This window comes from Orcinus orca, chromosome 8, assembly GCF_937001465.1.
Source record: "Orcinus orca chromosome 8, mOrcOrc1.1, whole genome shotgun sequence".
Taxonomy (NCBI): domain Eukaryota; kingdom Metazoa; phylum Chordata; class Mammalia; order Artiodactyla; family Delphinidae; genus Orcinus; species Orcinus orca.
In genome coordinates this window covers 14,934,352-14,951,140 of record NC_064566.1, presented here as the reverse complement: position 1 = coordinate 14,951,140, position 16,789 = coordinate 14,934,352, and the positions used below count along the sequence as shown (strand labels likewise).

General features: G+C 52.2%; 1 protein-coding gene across 5 annotated transcripts in view; it reads left to right on the top strand.

Moving 5' to 3' along the window:
* The window catches only part of PRDM11 (PR/SET domain 11), an 83,317-nt gene that overhangs the window by 22,978 nt on the left and 43,550 nt on the right, over positions 1–16,789 (top strand). For 3 of the 5 annotated variants that reach the window (XM_004264036.3, XM_049713189.1, XM_049713190.1), the window contains exons 2-4: positions 12,571–12,695; positions 13,050–13,153; positions 13,740–14,002. In XM_004264036.3, the coding sequence (XP_004264084.2) occupies positions 12,577–12,695; positions 13,050–13,153; positions 13,740–14,002 (486 nt within the window). In that variant the 5' untranslated portion in view covers positions 12,571–12,576. Of the gene's footprint in view, positions 1–11,437; positions 11,975–12,570; positions 12,696–13,049; positions 13,154–13,739; positions 14,003–16,789 lie in introns of those variants that run through there. The other 2 variants (XM_049713187.1, XM_049713188.1) reach the window with 2 other exon arrangements.

Sequence of the window (16,789 nt, the reverse complement as noted above, 5' to 3'; positions counted from 1 at the left end):
CAATGCAGGCCGTCTCTGATTGTCCTTCAATGAATGTACACATCCAGGCCGTTTTCCATCAAGACCTTCCCTTCCTCCCGCTTTGGCGTCTGCTGCAGGCGTGGCCTCCCTGAGCCCCTGGTAGCTCAGCCCAGAGACCCTATGCCACTTGCAGCCTGACCCAGCGCTCCCAGCACAGCCCTTCTCCCCCAGCCTTGTGTGGATGACTTGGTGCTTGGAATCCTGGAGCCGGGTGGGACTCAGGGAATTTGTTTGGACTTCAGGGTCCCTCTCCGTGGGGACAGCAGGTGGCTGGAAGGAGCCCCGACCCCCACCCCTGCCCACCCTCCCTCCATCAGCAGATGCAGTCTTCCCTTCTGTTCCACTCGCTGGCATGCTGAGAGGGGAGGTGGCAGGGTAGCCTGGGACTTCTTTTTTAGACTATTAATACTGATACGTACTCTAAAACTTTTTTACTCTACAAAAAAGATAGAAGAGTATAATAAACTTCCAGGTACCTATCACCCAGCCTCAACAATTGACAACTCCTAGGCATTACTAATCTATTTTTTAAATTAGAAATGCATGGATCTGGTGTAAAATTCAGTGAGAACTTTCCTCCCTCAGCTGGCAATCCCAGGAACAGCAGCTGTCGTAGCCTAGAGCTATTCTGTGCACACATGAGCACATACGAATGTGTATGTCCTTCTAATTTTATTAAAACGGGGTATGTTTATTTTATGTAACACACATTTATATAGCCCACTCAGCTTGTGTCAGACACCATTCTAGGTAGATAACAAATACTAACTCATTTAATCCTCATAACAGCCTTACCACGTAGGTGCTATGAATATCTCCAGGTACAGAGAGGTTAAGGAACTCCCCCGACAGCACACAGTGGTTGACGCAGTTGGGGGTTGAACGTAGTCAGCCTGGTCTCAGACCGCCATTTTCTGCTGCCTCTCAAATTATACAAAGTCTTCTTTACCAAGATTTTGTTTTCACCACGAATTATGTAATCCATTCAACATGTGTGTATTGTGTGCTTCACTTTGCACCAGGCATTCTTCTAGTGGCAGAGGATACAGCAATGAACAAAACAGATAAATATCTCTGCCTTCCTGGACTTTACATTCTTGTCGGGGAGACAGCCAGCCAGGAATATAAATAAGTACTGCATGTATTTGACAGTGACTAGTGCTCTGGAGGAAAATGAAGCAAGGAAGGAGGGGTAGAAAGCGTAAGGGGGCTGCAATTTTATATAGGTGGCCAGAGAATGTGATATTCAGCAAAGGGCTGAAGGGCGTGAAGGAGTGAGCCCTGTGGGTCCCTGGGGGAAGAGCATTCCAGGCAGAGGGAACAGCCAGTGCAAAGGCTCAAGACGAAGCGTGTCTTGTTGCAGGCTGTGCAAGGCAGCCTCTGGGGCTGTGGTGGGCGTGAAAGGGGAGTAGGAGGAGATGAGTTCCAGAGGGCGTGAGGGCAGACTGGGTCCGGCTGGCACGCCGCCGAAGAGCTTTGCTCTTTGCTCTGCGTGAGGTGGGGCTCTGAGGAGAGTTTTGAGCTGGGGGCCATCTGATCTGACCTAGGTTGTAATGGGTTCACCCTGACTGTGGGGTGGAGAATGGACAGTAGGGGCAGAGTGGAAGCAGGGGATGGAGTTTGTTCCGTCAGTTCCTTCTTTGAAACAGCTGCCTGTTGTATGGTTATGCTATCAGTTATTTAACCAACCTCCAGATGGACACGCTGGTTGTTCCTTGCGCTTCCAGACAGTGCTGCAATGAATACCCTTACACATGTGTCTCGGAGAAACTCCTAGAAGTGGAATTGCAGGATCAAAGATTATGTGCATTTTTGAAGGGTTCCCAGTGCCAAACTGCTCTCCCTAGAGGTAGCAGTTTTACACTCCCACCAGCAGTGCATGAGAGAGCGAGCTCAGGTTATAGCTGCAGGTCAGATCTTGGGCTTAGGGGAGAGGGGTGGCTGGGGGTGTAATGCTGCAGCCCCTCCCTTTGCCCCTTTGTAGTCCAAGGCACCATCGGGGAGGATGCTTTACAGAGGCACAGCCCCAGTGGACCTGCGGGTAGGTGGAGCCTGCACCTTTGGCAGGGTAGGGTACCAGTGAGGATGGCTGGGGCTGCATGTAACAGAGACCCTGTCCTAGTCAGGCTTGAGTAAAAAGAAGTAACAGGAAGCGCAGAAGTAGGGCAGATATCAGGACCCGTTGATTTAATGCCTTAACCGTGTCATTTAAAGTCCCCGTCTCTGGTATGTTTTCCAGTACCGAACAAACCATGCTCTGATACTTCGACACCAACTGAAACTAACTATCCAGAATGAGCACAGATCCCGCAGGTTGGCAGCCCACTCCCTCAAGATGGTTCCCACTTCAAACACCACTTGCAAGTCCTGGGCCACCCATACTTCTGACCAACATAAATCAGGGGTTTCCATGTCCCCCTCCCCAGGTTCTATAACTCCCTAGAACAATTCACAGAACTCAGGAAAGTGCTTTACTTACTATTTTTGGTTTATTATAAAGGATACAACTCAGGAACAGCCAGATGGAAGAGATGCCTAGAGCAAGGTATGGGGAGAGGGGCGTGGAGCTTCCGTGCCCTTTCCAGGCGCACTACTCTCCCAGCACCCGGACGTGTTCACCAACCACGAAGCTCTCTGAATCTTAAGAATTTTTATAGAGTTCAGTCTTTACCCCCACCCCCAAGTCAGTGGATGGGACTGAAAGTTCTAACTCTAATCTCTTGGTCTTTCTGGTGATCAGCCCCATCTTAAGTCTATCAAGGGGCCCCATCCTAAGTCACTTCATTAGCATCAACTCAGGTGTGACAGCAAGGGGCTCCTTGTGAATAACAAAAGACACTCCTATTGGGAAATGCCAAGGGTTTTAGGAGCTCTGTTCCAGGAGCTGGGGACAAAGACCAGATATATTTATTACTATACCACACCTTTCCGCTGCTCTGCCGTGCTAGGTCATCCTAAGGGTGATTCCTGCTGGGGTCTTCCACAGGACGTGGCGGCCATTTGCAACAAAGGCTGTGTGCTTCCCCCCCCCCGAGGGTAGGGCAGTAGGTCCAGTGAGGAAGGTGTAGCATCTGAACAGAGTCCAATTCCATTAGTGGGAGGAAAGGCGGAATGGGATCCCGGTAAGCCACTAGCAGCATCCGCTGTAAGAAGCAAACTCATGAAAGAAGGTGGCGTCCTTTGCCAGCTTCTCCATTTGACTCACGAACCTTTACACTGTTTCTCCCAACTCCTTATCCAAGTCTTACCATCATGGAGTAAACATATTACCTCTAAAAGGTTCTGCAGGAGGAACCACCTTGGGAGAATGTGTTCTGCAGGCCTCAGCCAGCTGTACCACCGATGCTCAGTGGAAACTGCCACGCAGGTAAAGGCCTGAAACCAGATCCGCCATGACTGGGGCAGGAGCCTCACCTGGCTGGACCGCAGTTCCCCCAGCTGCAAAATCAAGGGCTGGATGGGGTTGGAGGTCCCGCCACGGGAGTTCCTTGCCCTGAGGGCCCCTGCAGATTTTTTTCTTTGTTATTATTAACATACATATTAAAAATGCACATATTATAAGAGCATGGCTCAATATATTTTCACAAACTTAACACACCCAAGGGGCCAGTACCCACATCCAGAAATAGAGCATGGCCAGCACCCTAGAACCCCCTTTTCTGCCCATTTCTACAATAATTCTTTGCAAGGATAACCAGTAACACCTGTAACCACCACAGTTTTGCCTATTTTTAACTATATAAATTAAACCATACGGCATGTACTCTATGGGGTCTCGTTTCTTTTCTCGGTATTATGACTCATCTATACTATAGCATGCAGTTGTGGTCGTCTCAATTCTGCATAGTATTCTATCCACCGAGCTATGTTTTGAACAGAGAGAAGTGTAATGAAAATCGCACGGCTCCCTGTAACCAGCAGGACACGTGAATGAACGTGCCAGATTTCTTTGCTTTTGCTTAGAATGACAGCAGAGAACCCATGTGTTCACCCTAGTTATCACATAACCTGTGTGTATTAGAAAAACTAGGAAAATGAATGAATTATCATACAATACATGCAGTATGTCTTTCAAATGGGAATCATAAAAGATTAAAACAGAGTTGTTTCATGGCTGAAATATTGGGGCCCTTATTGCTCAGCTGGTCGATTGATGGATTCCTTCATCCATCCAATGTGCATCAAGGGACAATATGCCTGGTGTTCAGTCTTTGGATCCTCCTTCCTCCCAAATAATTGGTTCGATCTCAGTGTCTAATGACAGGTGGGTAAAGATGGAAGAACCTTAGTTATTATCTTCTCTGGCGATTTCTCAACTAAATGAGCATGAAGAGTTCCTTTAGAAATTTTTTAAGTGACTTATTTTTCTCTTTAGCAAAAAGAAAGCAGAAACTCTCTTTAACATAAGCCCCGCAACTGACCACTAGTGATATCCCAATACGTATCCTCCCAGATCTGTGTGTGCAAATCCATATAGCTAAATATACATTTTATATGGAATTATTTTGTATCTATCTTTGCAACTTTCATTTAAAACATAGACTTTATTATTATTTTTTTAAATAAATAAATTTATTTATTTGTTTTTTGGCTGCATTTGGTCTTCGTTGCCGCACGCAGGCTTTCTCTCTATTTGCAGCAAGCGGGGGCTCGCTTCATTGCGGTGTGCGGGCTTATTGCGGTGGCTTCTCTTCTTGCAGAGCACGGGCTCTAGGTGCACAGGCTTCAGTAGTTGTGGCACGCGGCCTCAGTAGTTGTGACTCGCAGGCTCTAGAGCTCAGGCTCAGTAGTTGTGGTGCACAGGCTTAGTTGTTCTGCGGCATGTGGGATCTTCCCGGACCAGGGCTCGAACCCGTGTCCCCTACATTGGCAGGCATTTTCCCAATCACTGCACCACCAGGGAAGTCCCTAGACTTTATTTTTTAGAGCAGTTTTACGTTCACAGGAAAATCGAGCAGAAACTAGAGGGTTTCCCTATGCTCCCTGGCCCCCACCTCCAGAACCTCCCCCACTATGGACAGCAGCATTAGTCTGAGGACTAGCCCAGACTCCAAGAGCTGGAGGTATGCTTGGACCCATCAGTCCTCAGCTATGTGGCCAGTCCGGTGGCCACCCCAGCAGGCATTCAGCTGTTGGTTATACAGTTAAAACCAGAGGCAGGTACATTTGTTCCAAATGCTGAACGTACACTGACATCATTATCATCCCAAGGCCACAGCTTACATTAAGGCTCACTGGTGTTTTACATTCTGAGGGTTTGGACAAATGTATAATGACGTGTATCCACCATTATGGTATCATACAGAGTAGTTTCACTGCCCTAAAAATCCTCTGTGCTCTGCCCATTCACCCTTCCCACCCTCTTACCCCTGGCAACTACTGATCTTCTTACTGTCTCCATAGTTTTGCCTTTTCCGGAATGTCACAGAGTTGGAATCGCACAGGATGTAGCCTTTTCCGATTGGCTTCTTTCACTCCATAACGTTCAGTTTTTCTGTAACAGTATGTTGAGCCTGTTTCCGTGTCAATAAATATTCTTCTAAAGCACTGTTAATTGCTGTGTAATATTTCATTGTGTGTTATGTATTACCTTCTCCCCTGTTTTCGAGGTTTAAGTTGTTTCCTGTTTTTTGCTACTAAAAATAGTGTTGCAGAGGAAAGCCTTGTGGGTAAATCTTTGCACACAACTTAATTATGTCCTTAGGATAAATTCCTAGATTTGGGGCTGCTCCTACAAAGCTTTTGCTCATTTCAAGACTTTTCATATGCATTGCCAAATTGCCCTGCAGAAAGATTACACCGATTTCTATTCTAACTAGTAGGGTATGTAGGGTATTTCCCCCACACACTTGCCAGCTCTGACTAGTATCAAGATTTTTAATCTTTGCCAGTTTAATAGAGGAGAAATGATATTTATTTGTTTTAACTTATATTTATTTGAGTATTAGCGTTTTGTGATTTTCCATAAAGCAGATTGGCCATTTGTCTCTTTTCTTTTGCAGATTGCTTTTTCACGTTCTTTTCCATTTTATTTTTCCATTGGGATAAGCATCTTTATAGTATAGATTTATTAAAAGTGTTTCTCTATTAAGGGTATTGACTACTCGTGAAGGCCCTCTTTTATTATTATTATTTTTCGTAAATTTATTTATTTATTTTGGGCTGTGTTGGGTCTTCGTTGCTGCGCGTGGGCTTTCGCTAGTTGTGGCGAGCGGGGGTTACTCCTCGTTGTGGTGCGCAGGCTTCTCACTGCGGTGGCTTCTCTTGTTGTGGACCACAGGCTCTAGGTGCGCGGGCTTCAGTAGTTGTGGCATGTGGGCTCAGTAGTTGTGGCAGGAGGGCTCTAGAGCGCAGGCTCAGTAGTTGTGGCACACGGGCTTAGTTGCTCCGTGGCATGTGGGATCTTCCCGGACCAGGGCTTGAACCCGTGTCTCCTGCATTGGCAGGTGGATTCTTAACCACTGCGCCACCAGGGAAGCCCAAGGCCCTCTTTTAATGTCAAAAAAATTTCACCAACAGGCTCACCTGATGTGTGCTACACGTTTAAAATAATAAATAAAATGGACGATAAGAAGAACTAATATCTATAGAGTACCTATTATATGCCAGGCACTGTGCTCTGTAAAGCAGCCCTAGGAGGTAGGATCTGATATCTGTCCCATTGGACAGATGAGGAAACCGAGGTGGAGCAGGTAGTGAATTTTCTCAAGGTTACACAGCTTGTTGAGTGGCTGTGCTGGTATCAGTTCGTTAACAAAACACATGGTGCCGTAGGGCTTCTATGAATCAATAACGCTGTTAAATAAATTTACCTTTAGTTCATCGCTGAAGTATCTACACACATTTGCAAATCTGTCTTATGCATAAGTTCAAGGCATATAATCTGTTCTTTCCATAGGCAGAGCTTGCTGGACATATAAATCCAACAACTCCCTGTAATAATTCCATGCTTTCCCCCAATTATCCCCATGGTTTACTGTTAAGAACCACGTTGGAACTTTCATTTTTCAGGAAGGGGAAACTGAGGCTCAGGGCCAGGCAGACACTTGCTCAGGATCACCTAAAAAGTTTATGGCACAGGGCCTTCCCTGGTGGCGCAGTGGTTAAGAATCTGCCTGCCAATGCAGGGGACACAGGTTCCAGCCCTGGTCCGGGAAGATCCCACGTGCGGCCGAACAACCAAGCCCGTGCGCCACAACTACTGAGCCTGCGCTCTAGAGCCCGGGAGCCACAGCTGCTGAAGCCCGTGTGCCTAGAACCCGTGATCCGCAACGGGGGAGAGGCCACCGCCATGAGAAGCCCGCACACTGCAAGGAAGAGTAGCGCCTGCTCGCTGCAACTAGAGAAAATCCTGTAGGCAGCAACGAAGACCCAACGCAGCCATGAATAAGTAAATAAATAAAAGTTTATGGCACAGTCAGGACTGAGAGCCAAGGCTTGGGATACCCAGCCCAGGTCACTGTGTAACTCGGGCCAGCCCCCTCACTGCGTGTCCCTTTGTCATCGGGGAGACAACACAGAATGCTGCGGGGGTACAAGAGCAGGCCTGCCAGGTTCTCCTGGCGCTAGCCTCTAGGGTACCCAAGTGGGTACAGGCCCCTGGTCCTCTGGCCACACTGGCTGCCGGGCATTCCAGGACCCTGGCAACCTGCCAAGAGTGAAAACAGAGCTGCAGGCTCCTGAGCCGCGTTCTGCCCCCTCCTCTTGGGTCTGCATCTCATTGCTGGGTTTGCAACATGCCTAATCTCTGCGGGTGCAGACTCAGAGGAGCCAGCTGAGAGGGAGCATTGCCAGCAGCTTGGAGTCCTCTACGAGGCCTGCTGACCCCCACCCCCACCCCGCCCTCCCCTAAGCCCCTCTCTGGGCAAGCAGGGCCAGAGCAGTCTGCGGAAACAGTTGCTGGAGCTTCACCTGGCTGGGGCCTTACAGTGCCCGCTGAGCTGGACCTAATGAAGGACACAAGCCCGTGTTCTCCCTCTCTTCCCAAATGGAAGTTCATTCAGTCCTGCCACATCCCATCTTCTCCCTCCCTGCCCCCATGGCCTTCACTACAGACACAGAAAGGAGTTGTAATACACACCAGTTATGTAAGTGAGAGTTGATTCTGGTTCTCCAGGCAGCTGGACCCCTCCAAGAATGAAAAGAACTTAATTGTGCAGCCAGTCAATCAATAGGTATCAAATAATGAGTACTTTGTAACCCATCGTGTTTCCCTTTTTGCCTTAGCTGCCAGGAGGCTCAGAACTGAATGGAAAGCTAGATCACTAAACATCTTACCACAGATTCTGTGTATAATTGGCATCACTCCTCTCCATGAGGTCTCTGGTTGTTCAACTGTCCTGCTGAGTATGAGTTTATGTTATAAATCGTCACAATTTTTTTAATGGGATGAAGGTGGGATGTAAATGAAAAATAAGACATGAAAGTACGTGGCCCACAGACATCTCTACTTTGAGATTCAAATGAATGCTTTTTTTTATAAGGGGATGTTTTCCCCAGGACCATTTAAGACTTAGAAAAATGTCTGTGTGCCTCTTCCCTCTGTCTCTCTGAGTCTCCCTCTCCCTTTCCACCTTTTTTCTCCGATTTCTTCTCCTCTCCCTCTTCCCCTCCAGCCTTTATTCCCTTACTATTGCCTACTTCTCCCTCCTTTCCTTCCCCCCGTCTCTCTTCCCTCCATCCCCCCTCTCCTTTATCTTCCTGCTCATCCCCTTGCCTCTGGCAGCCAGTTTAGAGCCAGTGAGGGATTAATACCCCTTACAAACCCTTAGCACTTGGCTCTTTCCAAGACCTTGACCCAGCCTTTGTCTCAGTGATTTCTCTGGGGCAATTTTGGTTATTTCCATTTTACCAAGGAAGACACTAAGGCCTAGAGAGTTGAAGTCATATGCCCATGGTTGCACAGCTTATACTTTACACTTATTATCAAATTCAGGCTCCAGGCCTCAGGAGTCTAATCCCATCACACTCTCACTGTCCCTCACTGCCTCTCGATGCCAGCCTCCCCCACCTTGCCTGGCAGAGGTCACGAGAAAGTACCCCATGAAGAGGGTTCAAAACAATAACCCACCCACCCTATCTCCCCCTCTGAGGTCTCTTACAGAGTTGAGATACTCAAAGGGGCCAGAAGAACATATTGGTGGGAGACAGTGAGTTATGACGGGTCATTGCGTCATGAATTAACTTGGCAAACATTTATTGAGAGTATGCTATGTGATAGGCAAGGCTGAGACCCGGGTAAGGCAAGCAAGGCACCTAGGGGTGCAAAATTGAAGGAGGTGCTCAGTCTCAGGTGCCAGCCCTGCAAGCACATGACCCTGAGAATGGGTGCCTCCTTAAAGTTCATGCCCTAGCATATGGCTTGTCTTTCACTTGTTCTGCCCTGACGTCAGGCACTCCCTGTTACAAGTGCTGGCCATTCAGTGGTGAGCAAAAAGGCCTGCCCTCTGCCCTTGGGGAGCTTCTAATCTATTATGGGAAACAGATCTTCATCAAATAATCATACTGACAGAAGACTGCTCTAAGAGTGACAAGTGTCATGAGGAAAGGGACATGGGGCTAGAGAGGGTATTATGGATGGGGGGACAGTGAGGGCTGAAGAATAGGTAGGAACTTTCCAGGTGTGTTCCAGGTGGACTACACAGCAAGTTCACAGGCCCCCCTGGCAGGGTGGAGCATGGCATACAGGTGAAGCCGGGGGAGGGCAGAGGGGCTAGAACAGGAGAGCTCAATGCAAAATGGTCCTAAGCGGTCAGTTCCTATGATAGTGGCAGAGTCTGCAAATGACTGACTTAAAATAAATCCAATCCAAAGGAGAGAATTCAAAGCCACTCCTTAATGATGTCACACATACCCATCTTCCTGATGAGCTTTACTCAGTGGATGTATAGAGACGGTGCCTAGCTCCCTAGCGCCCTCCAAACACGTCTCTGTCTGTTTAATACAGCAACATCTGTGATAGAATCTAATACTTGACACATTTTCCCGATGAAGAAATGGAAGCACAGAGAAGTTAGACAGCCTGGTGCCCAGGTCAGCTCGGGCTGTCATAACAAAATGCCATAAACTGGGTGGCTTACACACCAGACACTTATTTCTTACAGTTCAGGAGGCTGGGAAGTCCAAGATCAAGGTGCTGGCTAATTTGGTTCCTGGTGAAGGCTCTCTTCCTGGCTTGCAGACTGTTGCCTTCCTACCGTCCTCACCTGGTGGAGAGAGAGGGGGCGCTCTGGTGTCTCTTCCCCTTCTTTAAGGGCACCAGCCTTATTAGATTAGGGCCCCATCCTTGTGACCTCATTTAACCTTTATCACCCCCTAGCAGGCCCTGTCTCCAAATACAGGCACACTGCGGGTTAGGGCATCCAACATAGGGATTATGGATTTTTTTTTTTTTTTTCCTGAGGGGGCACATACAAACATTCAGTCCTTAACACCTGCCCAGGGTCACAGAGCCAATAGCTGGCATTTGAACACAAGCAGTGGGCTCTAGGAGCCCAGGCTCCTAAACTCTAGACCAGCTGCCTCAGGATGTGTTGCGTGGAAATGTTGTCCATGCGGTTGAGAAGTGCTCCTTAGGGCAGGGGTGTTGTGACTGTTTATAAATCCACTGGGTCCTGCCCCCACCTGGCAGCTGCACCTATGGGCTGAGTCCTGAACCCACCCCAGGGTGATTCGGGTGATACTTCTAGAAGAAGACTGGACTGAGGGTGTGGCGTGAAAGTGAACCAGTCCTGAAACAAAACGCTTACATTTCGGGGTCCTGCTGTTTCCCATTTACTCAGAGGAGGCCCTAGGCTCCAGTGCAGACTTCGCCAGGAATGGGCTGCGTGACCTTGGGCGAGTCACTGGACGTCTTCCAGCTCTAGGTTCCTGCCTCGCTGACTCCCAACCCCTGCCCACCTCACGGGTGGCTTGGGGGCCATTTCGTGGGCTATGAGGTCAGCCAAGCACCAACCTTGGGGCCCCTCGCAGACGCCGGTCCCCACCCTAGGCCGCGCAGGTGGGGAAGGGGCGGGCTTGCGGTGCGTGGCCGGCGACTTGGGTGTCGCTGGCGCTCTGGCCGCGCCGCAGGCCGCGCTGCCGCCGTGCCGAGTGGGCTGCGGAGGCTGGGAGGGCGCGCGGTGGGCCGCGGGGCCCAGCCTCCCCGGCGCTATCATCCTCACCAGACGCCCGCGAGGCGCCCCCCGGCCCGCGTGGGGGCCGAGGCCCGCGGGAGGGGCTGGAATTCCTCCCAGGCGGGGCCCCCTCCCGGGCGCCCGCTTCCTCTCGCTCCCCGCGCGCCCCCCTCCCGGCCGCCAGCCAACTGCGTGCCCCCGGGGCCGGCAAGAAGCCACATGCCCCCGCAAGGAATGCCGGGCCTGGCGGGCGGGGGGCGGGCGCTGGGCAGGGCCGGGCTGGGCAGGGAGCGCCCCGCCGGGAAGGTTGGTGAGAGGGAGAGAGCGAGCCCGCGCCCTCCCCGGCCCCCCGCGCCGCCCCTGCTCCCGGCCGGTGCGCAGTGCCGGCCGGATCTCGGGATCTCACACTTTCCCAGCCGGACACGCAGCCGGGATGACCCGCGGGCTTCAGGAGCTGGGGGGTCCCAGGGGGGGCGGTGGGGGGCTGGGGCGGGGCTTCTCGGCCCGGCCCGGGCCTCCCCCGCCCCCCTCCGCGCGCCCCCAGTCCCCGCCGGCTCGGAGAAGGGGGCAGGCCGTCACGTTTCCCCACACCCCTCCCGCTGCCGGCGGCTTTGGGGCCCCGGTGGGGAGCAGGGGGCTGATTAGCCGAGGAGCAGGGGTGTGGCCAGCGGGGCCCCGGGTAGTGAGTCACACACGCTGCTCGCCCAGTCCGGGGGCCGAGCGCGCTCCCAGCCCGAGCTGAGCGCTGTTCTGGCCAGAAGAGTGTCCCCGGGCTTGGCATGAGGACCCTGGGGTGCCAAGGGAGGGGCTGAAGCCCAGCGCGGTGGTGGAGGAGGGCGGTAAGCTGCGGGCTAGGGAGACTCCCCTAGAGAGAGCTGGGTGGGGCTTGGAGTCAGGGCCGGCCCACACGGGGACCCCCAGGCCCCGCCTGTACCTGCTCTGAGCTGGCGAAGCGAGCCTGGCTGCATTCCCTGGAAGCCCCTGGGTGAGGGGCTGTGCAGCCAGGCGCTCGGGGCCCATTTCATCTGCCTGCCCCCTTTGGCCCCAGCTGGACTTGAGTCGATCCCTCCCCTGCTCCCCATTGCAGGGTTTTGTGCAGAGGCTCCTGTGGGTCCCTCGTACCCTTTGCCCTTTGGTCTTGGGGTACAGGCTGTGCTTCTCAGCCCTGCCTCCTGGCCTGAGCTACTCCCGGCCCCTGACCCCATGGGGCTGGTGGCTCCAGTCGTCCCCAGGACCAGCCCGGGATAGAAATGGCATTTCCTCTTGGCTGGGCTACAGCTGTTTTTGTTGTCTGTGTTCTCAAGCGCTTCCTCTGGGGATGGCAGGGAGGGTAACCAGACTCCAGGAGACCCCCGCTTGCCCTCTCTGCCACTCACCCCTCTTCCCCTGTCTCTTTGATCCTCTTCCTGTGGTGGTCCCGCCTTCGCGTCCCCAGGACAGAATGACTGAGAACATGAAGGAGTGCTTGGCGCAGACCAAGGCAGCCGTGGGGGAGATGGTGACGGTGGTGAAGACAGAGGTCTGCTCACCGCTCCGCGACCAGGAGTATGGCCAACCCTGGTGAGGCCCCAATGTGGGGACAGGCGAGGGAGAAGGGGGGGAGCATTGCTGGGCTGGGTTGATGGGAGACCCTGGGAAGACATCCCATGCTTTACTCATCTTCCATACTCTGCTCTGGGCAACTCCTAGGACCAGGGGTGAGCACAGGCTCTAGAAAAACCCAAGTAGTGGCCCAAGAAAGCCTGAACCCAGGTCTCAGGACTCCTACCTTTCCACTACCCACTGCACTGAACAAGCAGGTGGGCTGGGGTTCCTCCACCTGCCTCACATCCGGTCACGTCCTCGGTTTCCCTGCCCAGCAGCCTCTCACTCTGATCGCTTTGTGCTTTCTCTACTGGCCCCTGTCCTGGCCAGCTCTAGGAGACCAGACCCCTCCGCCATGGAAGTGGAGCCCAGGAAACTGAAGGGGAAGCGTGACCTCATCATGCCCAAAAGCTTCCAGCAAGTGGACTTCTGGTGTAAGTGGAGCTTGGGGCTACTCTTGGCCACTCTGCGTGCCCTTCACCGCCCCCCCACCCCCCCTCCATCCCATCTCTGCTTAGGGAATTTGCAGTGAGAATACTGAAGATAGACACTCACCTATTATGTACCAGACACAGGTCCAGGCCTCAGTTAATCCTCACCGTTAGCCACTGAGGTGTCCATTATTTGGTCCCATTTTCCAGGGGAGGACACTGAGACTGGGTGAGGGTTCAGTACCACCTGCGTCAGGTCCCACAGCTCACAGATGCACAGCTGCAATTCAAACCCAGACCTATTTGACTCCAGTCATGATCTTTCTTCTATTTTTTCAAACTGGCTTCCTTGGTGTTGGTGGGTGTGTCCTTTGAGTCCCCAGGGAGGGCAGTGAGTTATCGCTACTGAAGACTCAGGGGCCTGTGACTGGCTGGGGTGGAGCCAGGGCTGGGACTCCCGAGTCCCAGGCTGTGTACTTTCCACTGGCTCACGCTGTCCTCAGGGTGGGCCTCCCATCAGCCCCTCAGCCACCTCCATGGGGGTCCTACCTCCCAACTGAGGCTCTCTTTCCTCTTTCCATCCCTCCAGTCTGCGAGTCCTGCCAGGAGTACTTTGTGGATGAGTGCCCGAACCATGGTCCCCCGGTGTTTGTGTCCGACACGCCGGTGCCTGTGGGCATCCCAGACCGGGCGGCCCTCACCATCCCCCAGGGCATGGAGGTGGTCAAGGAAGCCAGTGGGGAGAATGACGTGCGTTGCATAAATGAGGTCATCCCCAAGGGCCACATCTTCGGCCCCTATGAGGGGCAGATCTCCACCCAGGACAAATCAGCTGGCTTCTTCTCGTGGCTGGTGAGTGTCTCCTGGGCTGTGCCTCGGAAAAGGGTGCCACGAACATGGAAGGAAACCAGCAGGGGGAGCCATACGCTGGCCCAGCCTGGCCCAGAGCTTTTCTGCCATCACTCCTGGACACGTGGATGATGGATCTTGCTGTCCCCTTGCCCCTGTGACCCTTGGTAGCCAAGGGCCATGCGGAGGAGCCCCATCTGGCAGTAGTCAGCGGAATCAGTGGTGGGGCAATTTCTCCATGAATCCTCGTGCGTGTGTCTGGCGGGCCATTCTATGACATTTATGAAGGGTTTACCCCAGCCCTCCTCTGGAGTGGGTGACCTGGAGCATAGCATGACGTTCAGCTAAAAAAGCAGTGATATCCGATGCTAGAGGGAAAGCTTCCAACAAGACAGGCACGGCCCCTGCCCTCTGGGAGTGGACAGTCTGGTGGGGAGCACAGGCAGTGAACAAATACATGCGCATGTGACAAATTGCTACTGAAGGGGGAATACAGGATGCTCTGGGTACACAGGGAGATGGCAGCGTTCACAGAGCTCTGGGATTTGGGGCCTGGAGCCTGAGTTCATCATGTCAGCCAGGTTTGCTAATTACTATCTAATGTGACCTTGGATGAGTCATTGAACCTCTCTGTGCCAGGATAATCATAGCGGATGGTGAAGATGAAATGAGTTAATGCTGCAAAGTTCTTAGAATCGTGCTTGCCTTTAGTAAGCACGCAGTGACTGTCAGCTATTATTGTTGTTCTTGGCCTACTTGAGGGGTTTGGTCAAGACTTCCTCTGGTCTGAGACTTGAAGAATGAGTAGCAGTTAGTAGAAGGGGGATGGAAAAATGCTCCATGTAGGCAGAACAGCTGAGAGAGAGGAACCTAAGAAGTCCGGTGGGGCAGCAGCAGTGAGCCTGAGAGGCAGAGCGGCGAGAATTGGCAGGAGAGGGAGGTGGGAGCCAGATCATGCTGTGTTTCATAGGCCGTGACAAGTGCATCCTTCATCCTGTGGGTCAGGGGAAGCCATCGGAACGTTTCAAGCAGAGGTGTGACGTGGTAGGTTGCAGAATGGAGAATTGGGATTCTAGGTAAAAGGCTGGAGTGGGAGTTCGCATCTGGAAAGATGGTGGCTTAAACTCAAGTGCTAAAGGTGGGCACGTTTGAGAGATTTAGGGGGGAGAATCCCCAAGATTCGTTGATAGACAGGATGTGAAGGTGAGGAAGAGGGATTTTCAGATTCGAAAATTATCAGTGATGACTTTCAGGCACCAAACTTGACCACAGATAGGGGGACATGGGACAGTAGAGAGAGGCAGGCTGGGGGTAGGAAGATGATTCATTTATCTTTAAATAAACACCTCTTGAAGGTCTGCTTTGTGTCAAGCACTGGGCTGGCTCTGGGGACGCAATGGTGGACCAGATCAGACATCAGTCCTGCCCTCATAGAATTTACTGTGGGGAAGATGGAAGAAATTAAAGAATAAGATAAGCATCAATAAATGTAACATTATGGGGCTTCCCTGGTGGCGCAGTGGTTGAGAGTCCGCCTGCCGATGCAGGGGACATGGGTTCGTGCCCCGGTCCAGGAAGATCCCACATGCCGTGGAGCAGCTGGGCCCGTGAGCCATGGCCACTGAGCCTGCGCATCCGGAGCCTGTGCTCCGCAAAGGGAGAGGCCCCAACAGTGAGAGGCCCGCGTACCGCACAAATAAATAAATAAATAAATAAAAATAAATGTAACATTATGGCTCTGAAAGGTAATGGAGCGACAGTGGGGCTAGGAGAAAAGTGCTCAACGAAGGGATTTGATGGGGCCAGGAGTCGGGGAAGGCTTCCTAACAGTTGAGCTGTGATTGAAGGAGGAGAATTCCCACCGGGTGATGATTGGTGAGGGGCATCAAGATGGATGGAGCACCATGAGCAAAGGTCCTGTGGCAGAAGAGAGCACGTTTGAGCAACTGGGCGGTCAGTGTGCCTGGAGTGCAGCAAACATGGGCCTGGAAGAGACAGCGGCTGGGTCACGTAGGGCCCAGTGGGCCATACTGGGACTTCCGTTCTCCATTTTAAGAACAGCGAAAAGCTCTCATTTATGTTTTGAAAGGGTGACTTTGGCTGCAGGCTGGAGAACTGATGGGGTGGAGGCATTGGTCAAGAATGGACGTCTGCACCCCAGTCGGAGGACTGTGTTCGTTCTTGAAGTCGGTGACGGTGGAGGGTTGAGCTAGTGTGGGGCAGAGACATGGAGACAAGTGAACTGGTTCGTGAACTACTTCAGAGATGAAAGAGATTTGACTTGCGAAGAGACCTATTGGCCCAAGTAAGGGAGAGGGAAGTGTCATGAACAACTCCTGCAGCGTTCCTCTCCCTACAGGTCAGGAATGGTGAGTTTCTGTGAGAAATGGGGAACGCCAAAGGGGACTGGGTTGAGGGGAAGATCCTGATTTTGGTTTGGGGCTTGTTGAGTTTGGAGTGATGCCTTGGATATCTTGTTGAGTGATGCCAAGATATCCAAGTAGGGATATCAACTAGGCAGCTTTATATATATGGGTTCAGAGCTTGGAAAGGACGACTGGAGATGTTACTTCATGAGTCACCTGTGCATAGGTGATCCGTGGGGCCAGAGGGTTGGAGGGCAGCCCCCAGGGAGAACGGGCTGAGCGAGAGGTGCAGCAGCCTAAGGACTAAGCTTTGAGGAACTTCAACGGTGAGCGCTCCAGCAGGGGAGCTCGATCCTGCAGGGGAGCCAGAGCAAGAGTGGCCTGAGGTGGGAAGGCCAGAATGTCCAGCAATGTCCAGCTCTGC